General features: G+C 42.0%; 3 protein-coding genes across 3 annotated transcripts; all 3 read left to right on the plus strand.

Annotated features, from left to right (window-relative positions):
• Positions 1–1,834: 1,834 nt before the first annotated feature.
• On the plus strand, positions 1,835–2,776 carry LOC308678855 (olfactory receptor 12D1-like; the record flags this gene model as incomplete). Its single annotated transcript, XM_081346090.1, has 1 exon — positions 1,835–2,776. One exon carries the CDS (start codon positions 1,835–1,837, stop codon positions 2,774–2,776), a length of 942 nt encoding a protein of 313 aa, XP_081202216.1.
• A 4,695-nt stretch (positions 2,777–7,471) lies between these two features.
• On the plus strand, positions 7,472–13,593 carry LOC308678856 (olfactory receptor 12D2-like; the record flags this gene model as incomplete). The annotated part of the gene is made up of 3 exons (XM_081346091.1): positions 7,472–8,209; positions 8,836–8,960; positions 13,359–13,593. The coding sequence occupies 3 exons, from the start codon at positions 7,472–7,474 to the stop codon at positions 13,591–13,593; spliced, it is 1,098 nt and encodes a 365-aa protein (XP_081202217.1).
• A 2,867-nt stretch (positions 13,594–16,460) lies between these two features.
• LOC308678857 (olfactory receptor 12D1-like) lies at positions 16,461–17,396 on the plus strand (the record flags this gene model as incomplete). The annotated part of the gene is given in 2 exon segments (XM_081346092.1): positions 16,461–16,865; positions 16,869–17,396. Coding segments are annotated over 2 exon segments (933 nt in total).
• Between the last annotated feature and the right edge of the window lie 8,631 nt (positions 17,397–26,027).

Below are 26,027 nucleotides of genomic sequence, written 5' to 3' on the forward strand. Positions count from 1 at the left end.
TAAATGTACCTACTTGATTTTCCAGCTCTTAGGCAACTCTTCAACAATCATCCTTATTGAACTGAGTAGGAAATTTCCATAAGGTAAAAACTGCCACAATATTTTATAGATATTAGATACTTACCTAATAAATGTTAGATATTGGCATTTTATTCGAGGATCTCAGTTTGATCTATACATTCCTTCCATTATGGAAATGCAATGGAAACTATACAAACTCTAGTGTGATATACCTGAAGATATGTCTAAACAACATTTCAAAAGAAAAGGCAAAGGAACCTTTATGCTTTCCCAGATGGAGGCACTTCTATATATATAAAAAAGGGTCCATGCTTTATCTACCTCTTGAGAATTTTTTTTAAAAAATGAGATTAAAACATGCATTGCCTAATTCATTTAAGTTTCCTTTAGTTTATAGTATGAATTTAATCTGTATGAAGGCATGGAATCAAGTTCAAATATTGAACAAATGGCAGCCTGTTGCTCATCTCCTCAGTGCTGGCCAGTTTCCTGTGATCATCCATAAAACAGGTTTTAGAACTATAATTAGTAATGTGTGAACTTCCAGCAAGGTAAATATAATGGTTTAGAGTAAGACTTCAAATTGAGTAGTGGAAACTTTAAATAAACCATTTTACCTGACATTATGAAACTGTAGTTGGCTTCCTGGGTTTGGACAATATTCTTTGCAATAACGGGGTTTATAGAACTTCCAAGACTCAAATAAATCCCATTAACTATTCTGGTAATTGCACCATCTAAAACCAATAGTTTATAGGGAAGCATTTGAGCACAATTACAATCTAGATTTAGTGAATATTCTCCAGTCATAAATGTTGCCAGTAACTCTGGATACATTGGAAATGATTGACCTTTGAAGCAAATATTTCACATAGCACCATTTGTTGCCTGAAAAACAAAGCACAATACTTAGAAAAACGAAATAAAATGAAGTGTCATGAACACTCATAGCCTATACTTGGAGAAAGTAGTTCAACATATGCTGAATTTAACTCATATTCAGAAACTTTGGACTCATGGCAAAAAAAATATCAGAGTTGTATTTCTCTTCTTCAGAGGCGAAAGCAATTTTACATTAACTCTATATTCTGCAGAAGCATATTTGTACTAGTAAATGTTAATAAATCCAGCTAAGTCCTCTCTATTATAGTACAGATGTAGATAAGCTGCTAAACAGTATTAATAAAATAACAATCCTGATTTATTCAAATATCAATAACTGGTCTCTTTTTTTTCTGCAATGGTCTTCACCTCAGTTGGAAAATTTGTTATGTTTTGCTGAGTCTGTTGATCTCTTTATCACTTAGTGCTTTCCTTGATTTGACCACCAGAGTTCCAAGGATGAATACATCTCAATAGATTGAAACCTTATAATTTATGTCCCTTAAATACACAAGGAAAGGTATGGGAAAAGCCAACATATCATCCATCCTTACCCTTCCTTATTTGCCATTATGTGAATAGATTCATCATTTCTATTATGTTGAGTTTAATTTTTTCAGAATTTACAAATTATTTCTAAATAATGAAAATTTGCTAATATTTCACACTATTTTGCTCCTTCATCATGCCTTCATCATGCATTTTGTTTGTCAACATCCAGACTGGTGTAAAGACACCAAATGGTTTTACATGTCTTGAAAATTAAAGTCTAATGATAATATATTGAATAAATGCATGAAGTATTTGTATGGATTGAATTTAATTACAAGATTTATGATTGAATGCCTGTATTAAAAATGGCTTTTTTGTTGTCATTTGCATAGCACTGTGAAAGTCTCTCAAAACACTCACTTTTTTCCTATTGACAGACATGAAGAACTGGACAGAAGTATCTGAATTTATTCTCCTTGGTCTAACAAGGGACCACAGGCTACAACAGGTTTTCTTCATACTTTTTCTGCTGCTCTATATAGCCTGTTTATTGGGAAATGGGGCCATTCTGACAGTCATTCTGGCTGAACCTCGGCTTCACACCCCCATGTATTTTTTTCTGGGAAACCTTTCTTGTTTGGATATATGCTACTCAACAGTGACTGTGCCAAAAATGCTAAGGGGATTACTTAGAAAGCATCAGTCTATTTCTTTTATTGGCTGCCTCACTCAGATGCACTTCTTCCACTTCCTGGGCTGTAGCGAGGCTGTGCTTCTGGGCATCATGGCATGTGACCGCTATGTGGCTATCTGCAACCCATTGCGTTATACTCTCATCATGAATAAATGGGCTTGTATTACCCTATCTGGAGTCACATGGATTACTGGGTTTTTTTATGCCTTGATGCATACAACTGTGATCTCTCAACTTGTTTTCTGTGGCCCCAATCTTGTCCCACATGTTTTTTGTGACATCAAACCCCTCCTGACATTAGCTTGCACTAGTACAAGACTTAGTTATGTCCTGCTAAATCTTGTTACTGGTTCAATTGCTTTTTGTTCTTTCTTTTTCACTCTTCTTTCCTATTTTTACATCATCTCCTTTCTCTTCCTTAAAGTCCAGTCATGGCAGAACTGTTGGAAAGCCTTCTCCACCTGTGCATCTCACCTGACTATTGTGGCAATGTTCTACATACCAGTATTGTCTAACTATATGCTTGCTTCTGCCAGTGGTTCTTCTGATAAAGACTTGATTGTCTCTCTTTTATACAGTGTAGTTACACCAGTTTTAAATCCTCTGATCTACTCTTTAAGAAATCATGAAGTAAAAAATGCTATAAGAAAGATTCTAATTCAGAATGCCATTTTTGAAATTATATGAGTGCTTCTATTTTTTGTAAAAGAGATTAAATGCTGCTCAAGGTACTCTAATGCTTAGTTCCATGTTACACAGAAGAATTATTTCTATATCTTCTCCTTCTTTTAAGGTCATCCTATAATTACCTCAAGTTCCTGAAGCTGTTAAAGTGGTTTAAAATATGCCACCAAATGGACCTAATTTCTTTCTTTTTTAATGTGTCATTCCATGGGCTTTCTATTTTTACCATTGTAATTTATTTAAATTAAAATGCAGGATTTATATTTTTAATCGGGTTTATCCTTTTATTGAATATTACTGAAAGACATTAGGAACTAGTAGGATCAAAATCTGAAAGAATGAATACAGCTAGAATTTTATATTGTAACTAATTTTTATTTCCCTCATTACTTAAAAAAATACTACTGATGATTCTGACATACTGTACATCTGTAATTTCAATAAACTTTCTCAAGAGTGCATAACAGGAGGTTCTTTCAAAAGTAAAAGAGAAAATGAAGATCTTCAGCGTGGTTTTAAATTTAAATCAGTTAAATCCCAATACCTTATGGTGAATAAAGTATTATGGTGGATTTGAAAGAAAAAGTTATGCACATTTTTGTTAGTTCTTTTTACCATTATTCCTTTAGCTGGAATTTCAGAAATTGGATGAGAAGCATCTCTACATATGTATAAATATGTACAACTACTGCTATTTGTGAGCTAGGGAGATGGAGCCCCACCCAGCCTAGGAGTTGTTCAAATTGCTTCATGAAATATAGCAAACTGCTTCACGAGCATGTTTGTCCTCACTGAAGAACATACAAAATAGTTGATTGACATTTTAAAGCAACCTTTTTAGAGTATTCCTTTGCCTGATGTTTTTAAGAATGTTCTTTTTCACAGTCCTGCTTTTGATTGATCACTGAGGATCAGGGCATTCCCTAGATAACTAATACAGCAGATAGCACATGTCAGGGCAAAAGCTTACTTTGGTACTTTATGGATCTTGGTTTCTACTTGTTTCTTTTTATTTATTTATTTTCCCCAACTCTTCCCATACATATCAACGAATATACTATAATATTTTATCAAGTATTAACATACATTCTTTTTACATTCTTATCTATCAGATACCCTTAATAATATAAATACATACACATAAATTTTGGTGTTGCTCGTCCATTTCCCCTTTTATTGTATACACACTCCTTCTCTCTCTTCCCTCTTCTCTACCTTCTTTCTCCCTTTCTTCTCTTTCTTCCCTACTTCCCTCTTCTTCTTCTCCTCTCCTCTTTCCTTCACCACTCCCCTCCCATTTCTCCCCAATTCTCCTCCTCTTCTCCTCCAACCTCTCTACTTCCTCCCCCCCTCCTCCACTCTTTTCCCTCTCTCCTCTCCTTTCTTCCCTCTCATTCCTCTTCAGATACAATTCAGGGGTAATGTCCGAGCAACTCCTTTCCCTAGATTTTCAATATCTATATTAGGTATAATAACATTAATTTTCTATTACATGAATACTTCTATAAATCTGACCTTCTCGGTGTATACTTCTACAAATAATTATACTACCTCCAGTTATCCAATACTGTGTTGCCTGGCTCTCCCTTCTTATCTCCTCCTTTTTCTTCCATCTAAATTAGTGTTTAACCATATTCTCTTCTCACCCAATCATAAAATTTCCCCCAAATTTCATAATACTCTGACTCTGTCATATCTTTAATTATCATTGTTAATCTGTTCATTTCCGAGCATTCCAATATTTTCCTGATCACCTCTCCCTCTGGGGGGCTTTCAGTGCTTTCCAATTTTGTGCAAACACAATCCTAGCTGCAGTGGTTATATGAATAATCAAATATGTTTTCTCTGGGTTTCTACTTGTTTCTATGTATGGGGTAGATAGTTCTTATACAAAGAGAAGCAGAGAGAGAGAGAGAGAGAGAGAGAGAGAGAGAGAGAGAGAGAGAGAGAGAGGGAGGGAGGAAACTTGATTAGATACAGAAAAAAAAAGATTTTTTCTTTTGTTTTTTATGAAAACTTGATAAGAAGAGTGATAAGTCTTCCAAGGAAGTAAGATAAGAAAATAATGCAGTTAGTAAGGTATGGTACAAAAATGCCATCATGTAAATTTTAAATCTTGCGTTTCTTTTTTCTTCTTCTTTGTTTATATGTCACCCATGTCACTGGAGCGATTCACTATAATAGAATGCAAGATAATATAATCCCATACTGATGTGGGTAGTTTTACCCACTTCAGACAACAGCTGTTGAAGGAGAGGAAGAGGTTGATGTCACATTCTCATCTTTTTCCTATTTTGTGTTGGTGGCTTTCATTTGTTCTTAAAGTGGTGTGTGCAAGAATATTCCATGTCATGTTGGTAGGCAGAGATAATAGGAAAACCTCCTTGGAGTGTTATAATACAGAATTATTCAAGGGGATTCTTGTCTTTTGAATGGTTGGCTAGAACCACATTGATTCCTTTAAGTTGTTATCTGAATTTCATGTCTGTGTTTCTTTCCTTGACAGATTATTTCATGAATCCCTAGTCCTTATTACTGCATCAAACAATATTTTCAATCACCATTGGCTTATACCTGAATATGCCCTGTTCATTTTTATTGAAAATAAAAATAGAATGATGGCCTATTTTAACACCTGGGGGAATAATAAATTAATCCATTGAGATTATAGTTGAATAATTGGCTGCAAATAATAGTTGAATAATTAGCTACACAAATTATATGCATAATCAATTTCAACAAATGTATTTCCTCACAACCAATTAAGAATAATAGGTTCATTGGGTGGTAACTTTTTTCCTCTAATGGCAAGAAATGAAGTTTTATAAAGCAAACATGTTTTGCAAAGGTGAAAATCATTCAAGATACTTTCTACAAGGAAGATTGATTATTTGCATCCCTTCTAATTACACTCTGTTGTTTCCTTTGACTCTTGGGCAAATTTGTCTTCAGTTATAATTTCCTCTTATTTAATGGAAAAGATGTCTCAATGAGGTATGAATTATCTAAATATTTAACTTGGAGTCAAAATATTACAGTATGTTTGACAAATAATATACAGGTACCTATTTTTTTGAGGCAGGCAAACATACAATAAATGTGCCTAAGGAAAAGAACAAAGAGAAAGCAAGTATTCATCATGATATGTGAAGACCTAACATAGATTAATCCAGAAGGTAGTAGTTGTATGATATAATTATTATTCTGACCAACAGAGATTTTTTAGAAGATTCTGTTTGAAGGACAGGCTTTCTCAACTTTCTTGCTAGACAAAGAAACTGTCAGAAAAGAAATATGGGTATATTTTGAAAGGTCCTGCAGAGATTTCACACACCAGTTTCAGTTGTTGACTTTAAAAAATGGAATATTGCACAGCAAGCATGTATTTTTTATTTTTTTTATTTCTCACCTTTTTAGCATTTTTATAAATAACTCAATGCAACAGACACACCTAATACTCCTTCCTGCCCCTATATTCCCCAATGCAATAATCCTTCCTATGTTGAGATTGGGCTGAAAGAGAGTGACTGGCTTATAGTCACTCAGCTGGCTTTCATGCCTAAGGTGGGACTTGAACTCATGTGCTCTCATGTTCTAGCCTGGTGCCTTAACCCCTGCATCAAATTGGCTCTTTTTATAATTCCATCGTATGTAAAAAAAATATGTTGTAAATCAAATAGCTGAGCAATGAGTCTACTCTTGGCAATACTGTAGTAGCTTGCTATCTTTTTGGATATTCATTCATACAGATAAAACAAAAAGCAAAACCATTCATACCTTAGTTGGCAAGGAATTGAGGGCTGTGAGTGTTATACGAAACCATTATTGTAGGAGAAGAAGAGTGGCGGGTATTAAAGGGGGAACCTTTAAAAGAATTTAGGAAGGCTCTGAGGAAAAGAGGCTTGGAAATGGGATTAACAGCTGGTAGCTTTCATTACACGCCAACAAAGTTCTATGGCATAATACAGTAGGACAGGTTCAAAATCTCTTGCATCTTGTAATTCATCTCTAGCCTTTCATGTTGTCAAAATAAATTCTCAACATCTCCATGACTTTTTTTTTAAGAAGGTGGCCTTTCCCCCCCAATGTTTGCTGATAATGTTTCTCACTGATTTGTGAGCACTAAAGGCACATCTCAGTTAATAAATAATTTTAGAATCTGGTAACCTAGAAGACTGTGATCTAAAAAAGAGAACAAAAACCAGAAGTGTTAACCAAAAATAGTGAGTTGATTAAGTTGAGTTGAAGAAAGCACTTTTCTCCTTCCATAGTGACCAAAATCATTCTACTATTTCTGCAAAGTGGCAGAGGCAAACACTTTTTAAATACATGTTTAGATGACTCCATTATTTTCGCCATTGTACGTAGCTCTGTCACTGATGGTAGCGCCATCCGCAAAATTGTCTTTATCTACATATCTGTGTCCTATTACATTGTCTCTGTCATGCTCAGAAATGGGATTGAGTTAAAACAGATGAGATTTAATGCTTTATAGATATTTATCTCTTTGTTTGTTATTTTCTTTTAGTGATGGAAAATGAAACAGAAATGAACAAATTCATTTTAATGGGCTTGACCATTCACTCCAACTTTCAGTATCTTGTCTTTACAATCTTCATGCTTTTGTATCTGGCTACATTAATGTGGAATGGTGCTATTATAGTTATACTTTTAGCTGTACCACACCTTCACACTCCTATGTATTTTTTCCTTGGAAACCTTTCCTGCCTTGATATTCTCTTTTCAACAGTCACTGTACCAAATATGCTAGCTGGATTTCTTTCAGAGCTGCACACAATATCCTTCAGAGGCTGCATGGTCCAGCTACACTTTTTCCATTTCTTGGGAAGTAGTGAAGTCATTCTCCTTGGAATCATGGCTTATGACCGTTATGTTGCAATATGTGATCCTCTGCGGTACACCCTCATCATGAGAAAAGAGGTTTGTCTCCTAATGGCAGCAGCTGCCTGGTCTGCTGGATTTTTTCATGCCTTGATGCATGCAGTGGTGACTGCTCACCTCCCCTTCTGTGGATCAAATCATATTGAACACTTTTTCTGTGACATCAAGCCTTTGTTGAAACTGGCCTGTGGTAGCACATACCTGAATCTTATGCTCCTCAGTATTGTGACCAGTTGTATTGTTATGGGTCCTTTTATTTTCATACTTCTCTCCTACCTCTATATTATTACTTTCCTTCTTTTAAAGGTTAAGTCCTGGAGTGGTTGGCAAAAAGCCTTCTCTACCTGTGGATCCCACCTAACTGTGGTGGCTTTACTTTATGTTCCTGTATTGTTTAATTATATGATTCCCACTGTGGGTAATTCATCAAAACAGGATATGATAATAACCCTTATATATAGTGCAATTACTCCAGTTTTAAACCCACTTATTTATACTTTGAGAAATCAGGAGGTTAAGCTAACAATGAAGAAAGTATGGAGAAAAAACAACCTCTTTTTGCTTAATGGAAATTTTGGAAAGATATTGCAGTTATGATGGTTCAATATCACAAGTGGACCTTCTATCAAGCTACAGTTCTTCAAATAAGCTCTTTTAAGTTTCATAAGAAATATAAGATTCTCACAAGCCTATTTTCCTAACCACTCTTAGATAAACTAATTTACAGATAAGGAGAGATTTTCTGAGTGGCAGGATAAAAATTTCACTTGATGAGTTATTTTTTTTTCTGAATTAGAAAGGAATAAAGTTTTTTTTTTTAAAAAAAGGCTTAAAAACATTTGTCAAAAAAGCTTAAAAAGTAGTCAGTGTAAGAAAATTTAAAATAACCTTGACAATTCCATGCTCCATTAGGTCATCATTTCACAAATATTTCTTCATCTTAACAAAGAACCAGAATAACTGGTTCAAATAACTGGGCAAAAAAGTAGTGGAAGAAAAAGGGAGTTCTGACTGCCTGCTGGCTTCCCCATTGACTTTCTTTGTGGAAAGTTGAAAGGTAGCATCAGAAATCTTCTGTGCTGTCCTACTTACACCCACCCACATTTTGAGGAGTTAGGAGTCTTTATTGAAGATTCTAACTTTGAATTAATATTCCCAAGAAATCCCCTTCACCAACAAACAGAACACCTGCAATGAATTCAACCAAGGCAGCTCCACTGTGTCAGGACAAGTCTGCAAAACCAGAACAAATCCCCAAATCCAAGGCGAATCCACAAGACAAAGGGTAAGTCCAATAACCAAAGCCAATTCCACAAAGACAAAGTAAAGCCAAAGGACATAAACAAGTCCAGAGTCCCTGAAACACAATGCAAAACCCAAAACAAGAGTTACAAGCACAGGAGCGCACTTAGCCAGGAAACTGACACATTGTTCCCAGCGTTGCTCCCTTCTTCCATTTTGCTAAATAGCCAGCTCCTGGTGCAGATCATTAAGAAGGGACAATGATGCCACCTCACAAATAGTCAGACTGCCATCCGGATGAGACCTATGGCTGGCGTTGGACTCTTGACTGCTGGCGCTGTGTGTTGCTGGCCGGACGACACGGGTTAGCTCGTGACTTTTACGTTCTGGCCATCTGGACTTCAGTTGCCTAGGTTGGGTCCATCCATCTGTTGCTCAGCCTCTCTTACTCTCCCTGCTATGATAAGAACTATGCTCTCCAATTTAATTATTGTCATCTCCAGGCTGCTATGCCTAGGAACTGCTGCTCTTCTTCTCTCTCCCCCTATGAACCCGTGGGACTTAGAAGGTCTGTGTCGAGCCGCTGTGAGAGGGTGGCTCGGACGTACTATCACCTATACCAACCTATGCCATCTGCTGCCTCTCTAGAGGTGAGAGTTCTAGGGAGGTATGCCTTGTTTGGGTTGGTATTCCGTCCGCTCCAAGATGGATTTGAGCACTCCGTGAGAGGGAGGTGCCCAACCTACTTTGGAAGCTACCTGAAAGGTACCCAGCTCAGTGGCAGGGAGCTGGTGGACTTGACATTTCCGACCTTCCTTTGTACATCTTCCTGATTGATCTACCTATGGGACTGCCTGACGGGACCTACCCGGAAAATGGTCCGTTTGTTCTACTCTAGCACAGACTTGTTTGCGCTCAGGGGTGCCCCCCCTTCCTGGGCGCGACCCGCCTTTGTTCCCATTGCTCCTCTTGATGACGGGCCCAATTATTGGGACCCAGAGAGATGGTTGGGCAGAGACAGGAGCCTCTATCATAAATTTAATAAGAGGCCTCTAGTGCGCTTTTTAGCAAACGTTTTTGTGGGGTTAGGGAGGGGGTGGGTTTACAGGTTGGGTTGGAAATTGGGGGGGTTCCATCAACCGCTACTCAGACCAGGCCTGAGATTGATCGCGCTGTGACGGGGCTTGGGTAGGGTGCCTATGGGGCCCCGGGGCGGGGTGTGGGATTGCCTATTCCCACGGCGGTGGGAATGGCCGCAGGTGTATGAACAGAGGGCCGTATCAACATCTGGGAGCGCGTCCCCACTGTCTTCAAGCGGTGATGCGCTCCAACCCTCTGGTTCCGGCCTGGGGTACCGGGAGTGAGGGTGAGCAGCCACCTGAGCTCAGGCTGGTATATTTTAATGCCAGGTCCGTAACGAATAAGGCTCCTCTCATTCGTGAGTTGGTTGAGGAGGAGCATGCGGACCTGGCTTGCATTACGGAGACCTGGTTGGGCCCAGAGGGCGGTGTCCCCCTGGTGGATCTTTGCCCATCAGGTTTCCAGGTGCTGCACCAGCCTCGGGCTCAGGGTAGGGGTGGTGGAGTGGCAGTAGTGGCGAGGGAGACCTTATGCCCGCGGGAGGCCACCATGGTCCAGATAGTCGGGTGTGAGTCCCTTCTCTTGAGATGTGGCCCTAGAGCTCAGTTGGGCTTGCTGCTGGTGTACATTTCACCTAGTCGCATAGCAGCAGCCCTGCCTGAGCTTCTCGATATCCTCTCAGGGTTGGTGGTTGAGTTCCCCAAACGTATAGTTTTGGGTGACTTCAACCTACCATCCCTGGGGGGATCATCTGAGTTAGCTCAGGAGTTCATGGCTTCCATGGACCTGATGCAGGCCATGGACCTGATGCAGGTTATTCAGGGCCCAACTCATGGGGGGGGGGTCACACGCTCGATCTGGTTTTTCTATCCAGACGGTGGTTAGATGATCTCGGGGGGGGGGTGTTCCCCAATTATTACACCCCTGTCATGGACCGATCATCATCTCCTGCGGTTGGTCTTCCGTTTTGCCACTCCCCGCCGTGGGGTTGTTGAGCCAATAAGATGGTTCCGTCCTAGGTGCCTGATGGACCCTGAGCAGTCCCAGATGGCGCTGGGGCCCCCACCTGCCTCCTTTGCTCACAGCTCGGTCGATGCCCTAGTGGAAGCCTGGGAAAGGGCAGCCACAGAGGCACTCGACCAAGTTGTACCCATGCGGCCCTTGACCCGGCACAGATCCCAATGGGCTCCATGGTTCTCCATGGAGCTCCGGGAGATGAAGCGTCGGAGACGGGGCCTAGAGAGGTGTTGGAGATCCAGCCAATCCGAATCCGACCGGTTACGACTAAGGTCGTTTACGAGAACTTATCTCGCAGCGATGAGGGTGGCGAGGTCTAACCACTTCGCCACTCTCATCGCGTCCGCAGAAAATCGCCCGGCTGCCCTGTTTAGGGTAACTCGCTCTCTCCTTAATCGAGAGGTGAGGAAGGACCCCATGCAGGGTCGAGCCGAGGAGTTTAGTCGATTTCTGTCGGACAAAATCGCTCAGATCCGGACCAGTCTGGACTCTGACTGGGCAGAGTCTGACGATGAGGATACGGGCAGCCTTGTCGATTTAATCTGGGAAGAGTTCGACCCTGTGACTCCTGAAGAAGTAGACAAGATCATGGGAAAGCTGAGCTCCACCACGTGTTTGTTGGACCCGTGTCCCTCCTGGCTGACTTATGCGGCTCGGGATGGGACACGAGGCTGGCTCCAGGCAGTGATTACTTCTTCTTTGAGCAAGGGTAGCTTTCCCGCCACCTTGAAGGAGGCGGTGGTGAGACCCCTCCTCAAGAAGCCTGCCTTGGACCCAGCAATATTAAACAACTTTCGTCCGGTCTCCAACCTTCGCTTTCTGGCGAAGGTTGTTGAGAGCGTGGTGGCGCAACAGCTCCCTTTGTTCTTGGATGAAGCTGATTATCTAGACCCATACCAATCGGGTTTCAGGCCCGGGTACAGCACGGAGACGGCATTGGTCGCGCTGGTGAATGATCTCTGGCAGGCTCGGGACAGGGGTTGCTCCTCTGTCCTAGTCCTTTTAGACCTCTCAGCGGCTTTTGATACCATCGACCATGGTATCCTGCTGCGACGTCTAAGGGGGTTAGGAGTGGGAGGCACAGTTCTCCAGTGGTTCTCCTCCTACCTTCTGGGACGTTTGCAGTCGGTGTTGGCAGGAGGGCAGAGATCGACCTTGAGACCTCTCATTTGTGGAGTTCCTCAGGGATCGGTTCTCTCGCCTCTCCTGTTCAACATCTACATGAAGCCGCTGGGTGAGATCATTTGTGGCTTTGGAGTTGGGTATCATCAATATGCTGATGATACCCAGCTTTTTATTTCGACCCCAAACCACCCCAGTGATGCCCTCGATGTGATGTCCCACTGCCTGGAGGCGGTCTGGGTCTGGATGGGGAGGAACAGGCTTCGACTCAACCCTGACAAGACTGAGTGGCGGTTCGTGCCGGCATCCCGGGAAATTCCGATTATTCCATCTCTGGCCATGTGGGGTGAGCTATTACCCCCCGTAGATAGGGCTTGCAACTTGGGAGTCCTTCTAGATTCACAGCTCTCTTTGGAAGAGCATATTGGAGCTGTGACTAGGGGGGCCTTTGCCCAGGTTCGCCTGGTGCGCCAGTTGCGGCCCTATCTAGACCGGGATGCCTTGCGTACAGTCACTCATGCGCTCGTGACTTCTCATCTAGACTACTGTAATGCTCTCTACATGGGGCTGCCCTTGAGGTCCACCCGGAGACTTCAACTGGTGCAGAATGCAGCCGCACGAGTTGTCTTGGGGGTTTTCCGATACTCCCATGTTACACCTTTGCTCCGTGAGCTGCATTGGCTACCGGTTGCTCTCCGGGTGAGGTTCAAGGTGTTAGTGATGACTTACAAAGCCCTTCATGGCATGGGTCCAGATTACCTACGGCAACAACTGCGGCCGGCGTCAACTTCCCTCCGTCCAGTGCGCTCCCAAAGAGAGGGCCTCCTCAGGGTGCCTCTGATCAAAGAAAGCTGATTGGTGGCCCCCAGGGGGAGAGCGTTCTCTGTAGGCACGCCAGACCTATGGAACCGCTTATCGGTTGAGCTCCGGATGGCCCCCGACCTTCGCTCCTTCCGGCGCGATCTCAAAACCTTCTTTTTTGAACAAGCTGGCCTGGTCTGACAGGATGGGGTTGGGTTTTTTATAATTAGTTTTAATTTGAATATGTATTAATTACTACGGGCATAGTTGTTTAATCACTTTTTAATTTTTGTATCCTGTTTTTTATTATGTATTGCCCTGTTCACCGCCCTGAGTCCTTTGGGAGAAGGGCGGTATACAAATTAAATTAATAAATTAAATTAAATTGTTCCTGTCTTTTCTTTGCCCTATGTGCTCTCAGTTCAGGTGGAGAAGAAAGTTCTTCTTCCTCATTGCTGACAGCTTTGTGCTCCTCCATCCAAAGCCTCAGGGATTTCCTAGTGCAGCTGCACCTCAACTATCCAACTTTCAGCTGGCTGCTCATCTGGTTGTTCTCCCTGCAGCCACTCCACCTCACTTGGATTCACAGCCCCAGTCTTGGAGCCATTGGCTCCCCTCCTCATATGCCTGGGATCAGCTCATCCTCCTTTGAATGAACATCAAAAGAGGCATCTGGGGAAGGGTCCTTCCTTCCTTCCTTCCTTCCTTCCTTCCTTCCTTCCTTCCTTCCTTCCTCCCTCCCTCCCTCCCTCCCATCTTCCTTCCCTCCCTTTCCTGCCAATTTCCCCACTTATTTATTTGAAAGAAATTTGCAGGAAGAAATTTAGTGAGCAAGTAAGTAGAATTGCAAATAGCTGCTGAATGGTGGAAAAATGAGCAAGAGAGTGTAATGGGGTGTGAGTTCACAATTGTGCATGGGGTGTACAAAAAGTGGTACTTGGGTTGGGAAGCTGGATGGATAAGATGATCCCCCCTCTCACACCCTGCCAGACCCATGAAGTATCTCTTGCACTTTTATTTTGATTAGAATCCTGTTATGGATTTTGCATAAAACTGAAAAAAATGAATTCATTATTTTAATACTTGTAGAATGTTATCTGGCAGGATCTTGGAGGAGGACTTATTCTGCTGATGTACCTGCCCTATGAAACTTAATTCTCTCCAAGGTCAGATGGCCACAACTTTGATGGTCTTTCAGAAGGACCTGAGCATCTGGCTTTGCTATCTGCCCTGGGAAATAGAGAATGGTGGGCAGCCCGTAAAATGGCTATATTGTTCTTGAACTCCTGGTGACTACTGTTGATTAATTGTTTTTGAAGTTTGTATTATTTGTACTGCTGTTGTATGTTTTGGATACTGTTTATGTTTTGATTGTAAACCACACAAAGTCATGAATGTGAGATGGTTGGCTGTATAAATTAAATGAGTGAATGAATGAAAACTTCATGCCAGAAACTACTATGTTTATAAAAGGGAATTAAATCACTCTTTTTTCACAGTGTCTGCAAGATATATACTGTAGATCTTGATTTCCTTAGGAGTCAACAACTTTCAGAAGTTAAAAAAAATCAACTGGATAGAAATCATTAAAAGATGGAAATAATGCAGTAGCAAAGTAAATGATCAGTAGATTACACACACACACACACACACACACACACACACATACAGAGAGAGAGAGAGAGATTGGGCATTTATTAAGGTTCAAATTCAAGAGTAATTTATGTTTAACATTTCCTTCAGTTTGAGAAGGCAGAGATTTTTTATTTTTTTGGATCCATAATTTAAAGCAAACTGAATAACCTGAACCTCTCAGATCAACACAAGAACTGGAGCACAATTAGGCCTTGGTTACTTCACTTCTCTCAATTTTACAACACAAATCGGTTTATTTTGAAGAATGTGGTATCTGGGTGATATAAATAGTAAAATAGATGTGAGTTATTTTATATCTGTTTTAAATCAAGGGAAATTAAAAACATCTAAAGTTACCAATGAATCTAAATAGTACCACCTCACTGTTTTTGTTAATTTTGTAATCCTCCTCCAAGCAGATTAATCCCACTGCACACTTTTCTCACTTAAGTGTCATCACTTTCATCTCAAATATCTTTAGTCCTCTCTGTAAATAGTACTAGGAAGCACAAGTTGGAGAGAAATGGTGAGACATGTTGGACAGAACATCTAGACATACAATAGTTGCTACATATTGTGTTACATCTGGCCCTGAGGTGATTATTTTCAAACTGAATAGGATCCCCATACTGATACCCAAGATAAGTAGCATGCATTGAGAGGGTGAATACTAAATAAGTAGAATATCTAAATTATTTGCCACATCCCTTGTTTTTAATCCTACATTAAAGGTTAATTTCAGTTGTCACTGGATTATTATTATAACAGACTCTCCTATCTTTTTTTTCTGTCTTCATATTCTAAAATATTGGTGGGGAGAATGGAATGGGAGTATTTTTTTTCTACTGAAATTATAATTGATTAATTGGCTGCACAAATTGTGTGCATGCTCAAAATAGATAAATATATCCTCATAAGAACAATCAAGAACTCTATTCCACAGATTTCCCTAATGGCACGATATGTTTTATAAATGAATCACATTTTTGAAAACACGCAAATCATTCTGAGTGAGTTTTACAAGGAAGGCGGATTACTTGCATTCTTTCTAATTACACACAGCTGATTATTTTTTTTTAACTCTTGGGCCATTTTATCTTCAGTGATCTTTCTTTATACCCTAGTAGGAAATAGGTCTTATCAAGGTATGAACTGTTTAAAATTAATTAATTAAAAATTAAAAATGAGTATCTGATGAATCTTGTACAGTATGAACAGCCTAGACTGATCATACAGTAAAAAAGCTATTTCCTTCTTCTAAGAAAACAGTATTCAAATTTCCTCGATGTCTTCAGATTCTGTTTCTCATTCTTATAGTTTTATCACTATGATAAGTAACCACTTGTCAGAACCAACAACAATAGTTTCCTAAGAGGTCATGTTTTGGGGAGTGATAACTTGTGGCATATAGCAACAGATAGAAATGTTCCTTTCTTATTGGCAGAATGTGTGAATTGAACAAGCAATCTATACTGAACACCTGAAGAGACGTTTAAAATGGCAGATAATACTAGAATTTGGTGACTTAGATCTTTATAATTAGGAAAATGGAAAGGATCTTAATTCAATAATATTTTAGCAGATTTCAATTCAAAGGATAGAATTCAGGAGGTCATTGTTATTTTTAAGTCATCGTTCTATTATCAGAGTCAGGTTTACATTTTATAAACTTACCTCTGCTTGGATGGTTTTGTCACTGTAGCTATGTCAATGTGGCTTAATAAATGAAATAGTGTCATTATTTATCCAAATGTCTATGTTCCAATATTATCTGACTCAGAAGATGGATTTAGTTTGGTAGATACATATGTAGTGTACTTAGCTACTGTAAATATAATTTGTTAACATCTAATTTATCCTGCATAATCTTTTTTTTTACATTTTAGTGATGGAGAATCAAACAGAAGTGAGTGAATTCATCTTAGTGGGGCTGACAAATCTCTTCAAACTTTATAATGTACTTTTTATAATCTTCTTGCTATTATACCTGGCCACATTAGTGGGGAATGTTGCTATAGTTGTTGTTATTTTAATTGAACCACATCTTCAAACTCCCATGTACTTTTTCCTTGGAAATCTTTCCTGCCTGGACATCTTCTATTCCACAGTTACTGTTCCAAAAATGTTAGCTGGATTTTTTTCACATCTGCACATTTCCTTCAAGGGCTGCATAGCCCAGCTGCATTTTTTTCACTTCTTGGGCAGCAGTGAAGTCATTCTCCTTGGAGTCATGGCCTATGATCGCTACATTGCAATATGTAAACCTTTGCATTACACTCTCATCATGAGAAAATAGGCTTGTCTCCTGATGGCAACAGCTGCCTGGTTCATTGGTTTTTTCCATGCCTTGATGCATGCAGTGGTAACTGCTCATCTTCCCTTCTGTGGACCAAATCATATTGAACACTTTTTCTGTGATATCAAGCCTTTGTTGAAATTAGCCTGCGGTAGCACATACCTTAACCTCATGCTCCTCAGTACTGTTACCAGTTTGGTTGCTATGACCCCTTTTATCATCACAGTAATTTCCTATGTCTACATTATCACTTTCCTTCTCTTCAAAATACAATCCCAGAGTGCTCGGCAAAAAGCTTTCTCCACATGTGGATCCCACCTGACTGTGGTGGCTTTACTTTATGTTCCTGTGCTGTTTAATTACATGCTCCCCACTGTGGGTGCCCCATCACAACGGGAGATGACATTAACCCTCATATACAGTGCAGTTACTCCAGTTTTAAATCCACTTATCTATACATTAAGAAATCAGGAGGTTAAAAGGGTGATGAAAAAAACTGTTAAGAAAAAGATTTTCAGTTCCTCATGAAAAAACAAAAGCTGGAATGATATTCTTTCCATGGTGGTTCAATTTCACAAATAAAATTTCAAATTTGTCAAAACTGGCATTGTTCCAATCCATTCAGTTAGATTGATTGATATGATTGTATAAATCCACCCATAGCTGTTTTGACATGCAATGGGCACCAAATAATTTAATAAATAAATAGTCATCTCACCATTTTTTTAACATTTCATACCAGCAAAAATAATTGAGATGACATTGACATGACAATATGCTCTGAGCAGTGAGCTTTTTTTTGTGGCTGAAGTTGATCATGATCCCAGTCCTATTTCTACAGATTGATCCTTAAACAATTCTCCATCTCTACTAACCTCTCAATTCTCATTTATTTATTGGATGAAAATCATTTGAAGCCTGTTTGAATTACTTATGATGGGAAAGACTGATTTGCAAGCATACTATTAATGTACAATAATACTTTGTTTTATAATAAAGAATCAAATCGCACAACACAATAAATGCTCCTTACTGGTCTCAATATGACTTACTTCCTCCCCCCCCCAATTAAACAAAATTAAATGTTTAAATTACACTCCTTTGAAAAATTATTTCAGCTCATTTGAAAATCTTGCTGATGAGCTATTAGAATGCCATCTATAAATTTGGTTGAGTAAAAGTATGTGTCAACTGGTTCCCCAGAAATATAATTATCTTGACATGTGTCCCAGTTGAAAGGAGTATCTGGAAATTAGGATATAGTGTGACAACTGTTTTTACAGGGGGAAAAAAAACAACTGCTCATGCTGCCGCATTCTGTAACAGCTGAAGCTTCCATATGTACTTCAAAGGTAGCCCTTATAGAGTACATTTTAGTAGTCCATCGAGAAGATGATCAGGCATGAATAACTGTGCAAACTCTTGTAATCCAGGAATGGGCACAACTGGAGCACAGCAGAAGTCATGCAAAGGCATTCCTGGTTATGGTTTCCATCTGTTCCTCAGGCAGGAGTTATGAAGCCAGAAGGACCAGGTTGTGCATCTGATCTGTTTGACATAGTGCCACCCCATCCAGCACCAAAGATGTTTAAGTCCCAGATTAGTAAGTCCTTAAAACCTCTAGCCATTCAATCCTGCCAGGGTTTAGGCAAGTATCCTGTTGTTCTCCATTTAGACTCCTACATTCTACATTATATGACATTTGTGGCACTACTATGGCATTTCTAGGGGCTCAGAGATATAATTGTGTCTTGTTAGTATATATACGATACTTTATCCATAGTGTTAGATGAGCAGTTTCATGTAGATGTTAAACAGATCAAGTAGAACCAGGATGAATGCATTACCCACATCCCATTTCTTCCAGAAATCATTTAAAACTATGAAAAAGGCTGTTTCCTTCTGTGTCCAGGCATGAAATTTGACTGAAAGGTATCTAGATAATTCACTTCATCTAGGGTTCACTGAAGCTGCTGCATGACCACCTTCTCCACAACCTTCCTTAGAAAAGAGAGATTGAACACTGGATTAAAAATGTCCATTATGGTGTGATTCTGCAATGCCTTCTTGAAGATGGGGATGAACTTATGTCTCCTTAAAAGTTGAAGGAAAACTTCCTCTCTCAAAGATGAGTTAACAATTGCCAGAATTGTCCCATTCAGGGCAGCAAGCTAGCAAACAGACGCATGGTTCTAAGGGGAAGGTGGTGTGGTTTGCAATCAAGATGATCCCATCTACTTCCTGAGGCCCAACAGATTCAAACCATTCCAATATAACAGGGTAAGACTATGCCCAGATATCTTTACCAGAACTTCACTCAACTGGTATCTAACTGGGAAGAAATTTGGGCAGTTTTGTCCAACAAATGCTCTGAAAATTCCTCTTTCTGGCTCTGCACATGAATCGCTGAGTTCCCCTTCTTCAAAAGGGCTGGGGTCAAAAAAAGCCAGGCCAGAAGACAGCAATCTGCAGACACAATAAGGAAATAGTAATAATAATAATAATAATAATAATAATAATAATAATAATAATAATAATAATAATAATAATAATAACAACAACAACAACAAAAACAAAAACAACAAAAACAGCAACAACAGAAAAAAATTTCTGCAAGCTGTGAAAACAGAGAGCATTATCAAAATAACAGAAACAAAGGCAGAATATAAGGAAAAACGGCTGGATGATAAATTAAATAGATGGAAAACCAAAGTTTTGCATGGACAACATTTGAAAAACATTGAAGGAAAATATGATAACAACTTGACATGGGTATGGCTTAAGATGGGAAACATCAAGAAAGAAACAGAAGGCTTAATACTGGCTGCTCAAGAATAAGCACTACAAACTAATGCCATTTATTTATTTATTTATTTTATTGGATTTATATACCACCCTTTCCCGAAAGACTCAGGGCAGTTTACAGGGTATTTAAAACAAGAAATACAAAAGTTAAAGACAATTTAAAAAATTACATCAATCCCTGAAAAAATAAAAACCCCAATTAAAATTAAAATTAAGAGTCTCAGCCTGGGCCAGAAAGCTCAAAGAGCCAGGTCTTCAGGTCCCAGTGGAATGAATGGAGGTTGGGGGCAGTCCTAAGCTCCACGGGCAGCTGGTTCCAGAGGGCAGGCACAGCCACTGAGAAGGCCCTCCCCCTGGGTGTTATCCGCCGGCAATCTTTTACCGGCGGCACCCTGAGAAGACCCTCCCTGTGGGAGCACACTGGACGAAGGGAACTTGATGCTGGCAGCAGGTGTTCCCTCAAATATCCCAGACCCAAGCCATTTAGGGCTTTATAGGTCATCACCAGCACCTTGGATCTCACCCAGAGGGCAACTGGAAGCCAATGCAGCTCACGGAGTAGAGGTGTTACATGGGAGTATCGGGAAACCCCCATCACAACTTGTGCGGCCACATTCTGCACCAGCTGAAGTCTCTGAGTGGTCCTCAAGGGCAGCCCCATGCAGAGAGCATTGCAGTAGTCTAAACGGGAGGTCACGAGCGCATGAGTGACTGTGCGTAGGGCATCTCGGTCCAGGTAGGTTCGCAACTGGCGCAGCAGGTGAACCTGGGCAAAAGCCCCCCTGGTCACGGCTCCTATATGGTCTTCAAAATTGAGCCGGGAGTCAAGGAGGATGCCCAGGTTGCGAGCCCTATCAACGGGAAGTAACACCTCACCCCCCATCATTAAAGGTGGAATGGTCTGGTTAACCCGAGATGCCTATATGCACAGCCACTCAGTCTTGGCAGGGTTGAGACGAAGCCTGTTTCTCCCCATCCAGACCTGGACCGCCTCCAGGCAACGGGACATCACGGAGAGGGCATTGCTGGGTTGGTTCAGGGTGGAAAGAAAAGGTTGGGTATCATCAGCGTACTGATGATACCCCACCCCGAAACCACGAATGATCTCACCCAGCAGCTTCATGTAGATGTTGAACAGGAGGGGCGAGAGAACCGACCCCTGAGGAACTCAAAAAACGAGAGGCCTCTGGGTGGATCTCTGCCCTCCCATCAACACCGACTGTGAGCGGCCCAGGAGATAGGAGGAGAACCACCGTAAATGGTGCCTCCCACTCCGAACCCCCTGAGACGCCGCAGTAGGATACCATGGTCGATGGTATCAAAAGCCGCTGAGAGATCTAATAGGACTAGGACAGAGGAACAACCCGTGTCCCGAGCCCGCCAGAGATCATTCACCAGCACGACCAATGCCGTCTCCGTGCTGTGTCCAGGCCTGAAACCCGATTGGTACGGGTTCAGATAATCAGTTTCCTCCAGGAACAGAGGAAGCTGATGCACCACCACACTCTCAACAACCTTCGCCAAAAAGCAAAGGTTGGAGACTGGATGATAATTATTTAAAACAGCTGGGTTCAGGACAGGCTTTTTGAGGAGGGGTCTCACCACTGCCTCCTTTAAGCTGGCGGAGAAGACACCCTCCCTCAAAGAAGCAATTATTACTGCCTGGAACCAGCCTTGTGTCCCCTCCCGGGCTGCATAAACCAGCCAGGAAGGGCACGGATCCAACAAACAGGTGGTGGAGCTCAGCCTCCCCATGATCCTGTCCACATCATCAGGGGAAACAGGATCAAACTCAGTCCAGATAACATGCTCAAGACCATCCGATTCCTCCACGTCAGACTCCGCCCAGTCAGAGTCCAGACCGGCCCGGATGTGAGCGATTTTGTCCGTCAGATGATGACTAAACTCCTCGGCCCATCCCTGTAAGGGATCCTCCCTCACCTCCTGGTTAAGGAGGGAGTGAGTCACCCTAAACCACCACCCTTTCCCTGAGTCCGTGGCTGGTGTAGCACACGGAAACCTGGAGGGCATAACTCAGTCAGAGGAACCCCTCCCTCCGAGCCCAACCAAGTCTCCGTGATGCACGCCAGATCCGCACATTCCTCCTTGATCAAGTCCTGGATGAGGGGAACCTTGTTAATGATGGATCTGGTGTTAAAATAAACCAGCCTAAGCTCAGGGGCCTGATCACCGTCATCACCGGGCAAAAGGGTGCTAACCGGAGGGTCGGAGCGTGCCACCGCTCGAAGATAGAAGAGGTGCGATCCCAGATGTTGATGTGGCCCTCCGTGCAACCACCTGCTACCATTCCCTATCGTCGTGGGGATTTGAAGCCCCACCCTGACATTCACAGAACCAGCAGCCTCCACCCCCAATCCTGTCCCGTCAGGACGCCTAACAGGCCCAGACTGAGTGCCGGTTAATAATTCCCTCCCCCCCTACTATCCCTCCTCCTCCCTAACCTTTTAAAATGACTGGCTAAAAATGTATCAGGGGCTTCTTAACATGTCTCAACTCGAGGCCCCTATCTAAGCCCAGCCACCTCTCAGAGTCCCAACAATTGGGCTCGTCATTAAGGGGAGTGTGGAAACAGGCAGTTGGTCATACCCAGGAGGGAAGAACCCTCCTGAGGGCATACAGATCAGCTCCAGAGTAACGGAAATAAACCATGCAACAATAAAATGTCCACATAGGGCAGATATTACAAATATTTACAAAGGGTGGTTTGATGGAATGATGATATTCAGATGGAATGATATTGAGTCCGGTGAATATGTCTCTCAGTCCACTAGTCCAGCTCTGCTCTCACCTGAGCTGACGATCAGAAAGGAAGCCCCAGCCATCCTCTCACTCCAGCTGAGGAGTCCAACCTGGGGTAGAGAGAGCAAAGAGTCCCGGGACAAGCCTACCCCAACTGGTCTCTCACACCAGTGGGGCGGACGATAACCAATCCAAGACCGTCCTCCCACCACGGTCAAATCCCAGGGCCAAACCGGACTGTCAATGGGGAGGTCTTGATTCCAGCCGGGCATTAAAACGGCCATAGTACCTGCCTGCAAGGACAGGAAGTAAGCCAGGCCGCGGCCGATCTTTGGGCCGCCAGCCACTGCCGCCATTCTGGAGGGGGGACAGAAACAACCTCTCTCACAAGCTTCCACCTGCTGGTCCAGACGATGTTCCAGCGGCGAGCAAAAGGCATTCCCGGCAGTAATTTAATAATCCAGGCATTCCCCAACAAGTCCACCGCGGCGGGGCAAAAACTGAGGCCGATGTCCGGGCCTAACAGCCACCACTGCCATCCGGAAGGAGAGGGAGGGTTCCGCGCCTGCCAGCTAACAACAGACCCAACTCCCTATAGAGTTTCCAGCCAGTGAAATCGTCGCCGCCGCCCCTCCGTACAAGCAGAGGGTATACACGGTGAGAAAACAGAAGAAGGAAGCCTGCAGCAGCACAGCATTGTTCTCCAGGCCGGTAGGCCAGCGCCATCCAAAGCGCTGCTATCCAAAGTGGGGGGCTCAGCGCCGCCAAAAACAGCGCCTAGCAGATGTCTCTGCATCCCCCCCAGAATCGCCCCACCATACCGTGCCATGGCTGGGCCTCCCTAAATTGACCCATTTAGAGCCTTTGTGGAGCGCACGTAGCTCAAACTGCAGCCACCGCCATCTTGGGCAAAAAAAAACACACATGAAAGCGAAAATACAAAAATCTACTGACAATCCAAATTGCTGACTTTGCAACAACAAAGCTGAAACTGTTTCACATTTAATATGTGAGTGCAGCAAAATCATGCAAACTGATTACAAAACTAGACATGACCAAGTTCCTAAACTAATGCACTGGGCATTGTGTAAAAAATGCAACTTGCCTGTGCCCGAAAAGTCGTGGAAACATAGGGTGGAAAAACCTGTAGAGAATGAGAGGGTGAAGATCTTGTGGAACTTCCAAATACAGACAGATCACCATTTGTAACACAACACACCTGATATCACAGTTGTAGAGAACCGAAGCGTACAGCTGATTGATATCGCTGTACCAGGAGATGCCAGAGTCGAAGAAAAAGAACTGGAAAAAATTACAAAATACCGCAACCTGGCCATTGAAACTACACGATTATGGATGAAACACTTAACAGTGATACCCATTGTCATCGAGACACTAGGAACTATGTCCAAAAACTTTGCAAAAAACATCAAGAAATTGCAGCTTCCAGTAATAACTCCAGCAAAGCTTCAAAAACTGCGCTACTCGGAACACCTTACATTTTAAGGAAATACCTGGTTAATACCTAGGATGCTGGCAGCAACCCATGTCAACCATTAATGCCAGTCAATTTGAGTGTTCAGTTGACTGAGTTTCATGTTTTATATAATAATAATGATAATAATAATAATAATAATAATAATAATAATAATAATAATAATAATAATAATAATAATAATGATGATGATGATGATGATGATGATGATGATGATGATGATGATGACGATGATAATGTTGGAAGGTACCTTGGAGGTCATCTAGTTTAAGCCCCTGCTCAGGCAGGAAACCGTATACCAAATGGCTGTCCAGTCTCTTCTTAAAAACTTCCAGTGTTGGAGCATTCACCACTTCTGGAGGCAGGTTGTTCCACTGGTTAGTTGTTCTAACTGTCAGGAAGTTTCTCCTTAGTTCTAGGTTGCTTTTCTCCTTGACTAGTTTCCATTCATTGCTTCTTGTCCTGCTTTCAGGTATTTTGGAGAATAGCTTGACTCCCTGTTCTTTGTGGCAGCCCCTTAGATATTGGAACACTGCTATCATGTCACCCCTCACTCTTCTCTTCGTTAAACTACACATACCCAATTCCAGCAACTGTTCTCTACTGTATATGTTTTAGCCTCCAATCCCCTAATCATCTTTGCAGCTCTTATCTGTACTTCTTCTAGAGTCTCAACATCTTTTGTTCTGTTCCCCCTCCCTCAAGGTACAAACAAACAAACAAACAGGTACAAAACAAAAGGGTTAAGTCTTTATACCACAATATAATTGCTGTCCGATAAAGTCTTGGCAGCAAGCTGCCGACAGACAGCCAAAATAGGCTAGTTATCTCAAACGTTCGCTGACATGAGATAACTGCCAACAAGAAATTCCAAGAAAGTCCAGACAAACAAACCGAAAAGCTGAGATGAAGAAGCGTAGGCACGAAATCCAGACCAGGGTTCACACAGGTAAAGAAATCCGACAGATGTGACCAGAAGCTGTGGTGAATTAAATTGTTCGTCACAAAGTTCTGAGAGCAGCCACACCCCCTTTTGTACCTTATGGGGTGTGGCTCAATGACTCAGCTACTCCCTGGCCCTCCTACTCAACCTACATTGCTGCAAACGCTTGGCCCTGCGTCTTTCTCAAGGGTCGAGCTATGAGTCATCTTCACTACACTGTATTTCCTGCAGCTGCTCAAGCTCCCTCCCAACCTGGCTACTCCTAGACTGCTCCTCTCGGCCTTCAGATGGAGACGGAGGCCTTGCCAGAGAGGAGGGCCCCAGTGAGGAAGGCCTTGCCAGTTCCTCCCCATCATCCTCAAAGTCCTCTTGCTCAGTTAGGACAGGCGTGGGGGTCAGGGCCACAACATCTTTTTTACATCCTGGTGACCAAAACTGGATGCAGTATTCCAGGTGTGGCCTTACCAAGGCATTGTAAAGTGGTATTAATACTTCATGTGATCTTGATTCTATCCCTCTGTTAATGCAGCCTAGCACTGTGTTGGCTTTTTTGGTGACTGCAGCACACTGCTCGCTCATATTTAAGTGATTGTCCACTAGGACTCCAAGATCCCTCTCACAGTAACTCCTACTGAGTAAGGTACCACCTATACTATACTTGTGCATTTGGTTTTTCCTGCCCAAATGTAGAACCTTACTTTTTTCACCATTGAATTTCATTTTGTTAGATAGTGCCCAGTGTTCAAGATACTCCTGTATCTTAAGCCTATCTTCTGGAGTATTAGCTATTCCTGCCAGCTTGGTGTCATCTGTAAATTTGATGAGTTCCCCATTTATCACCTCATCCAAATTGTTGATGAAGATGTTGAAGAACACTGGGCCCAGAACAGAGTCCTGGGGCACCCCACTACACACTTCCTTCCATGTAGATGCAGTTCCATTGAGGACCACACGCTGAGTATGGCCTGTCAGCCAGCTACGAATCCATCTGGTGGTGATGCTATCTAACCCACATTTTTCTATCTTTTCAAGTAGTAGGTTGTGATCTACTTTATCAAATGCCTTACTGAAGTCCAAGTAAATTATATCCACAGCATTCCTCTGATCCACTAATTTTGTCACTTGGTCAAAGAATGCAATAAGATTTGTTTGGCAT

Source organism: Vipera berus (assembly GCF_964194415.1).
Source record: "Vipera berus genome assembly, chromosome: Z".
In the NCBI taxonomy this organism is placed as follows: Eukaryota; Metazoa; Chordata; class Lepidosauria; order Squamata; family Viperidae; genus Vipera; species Vipera berus.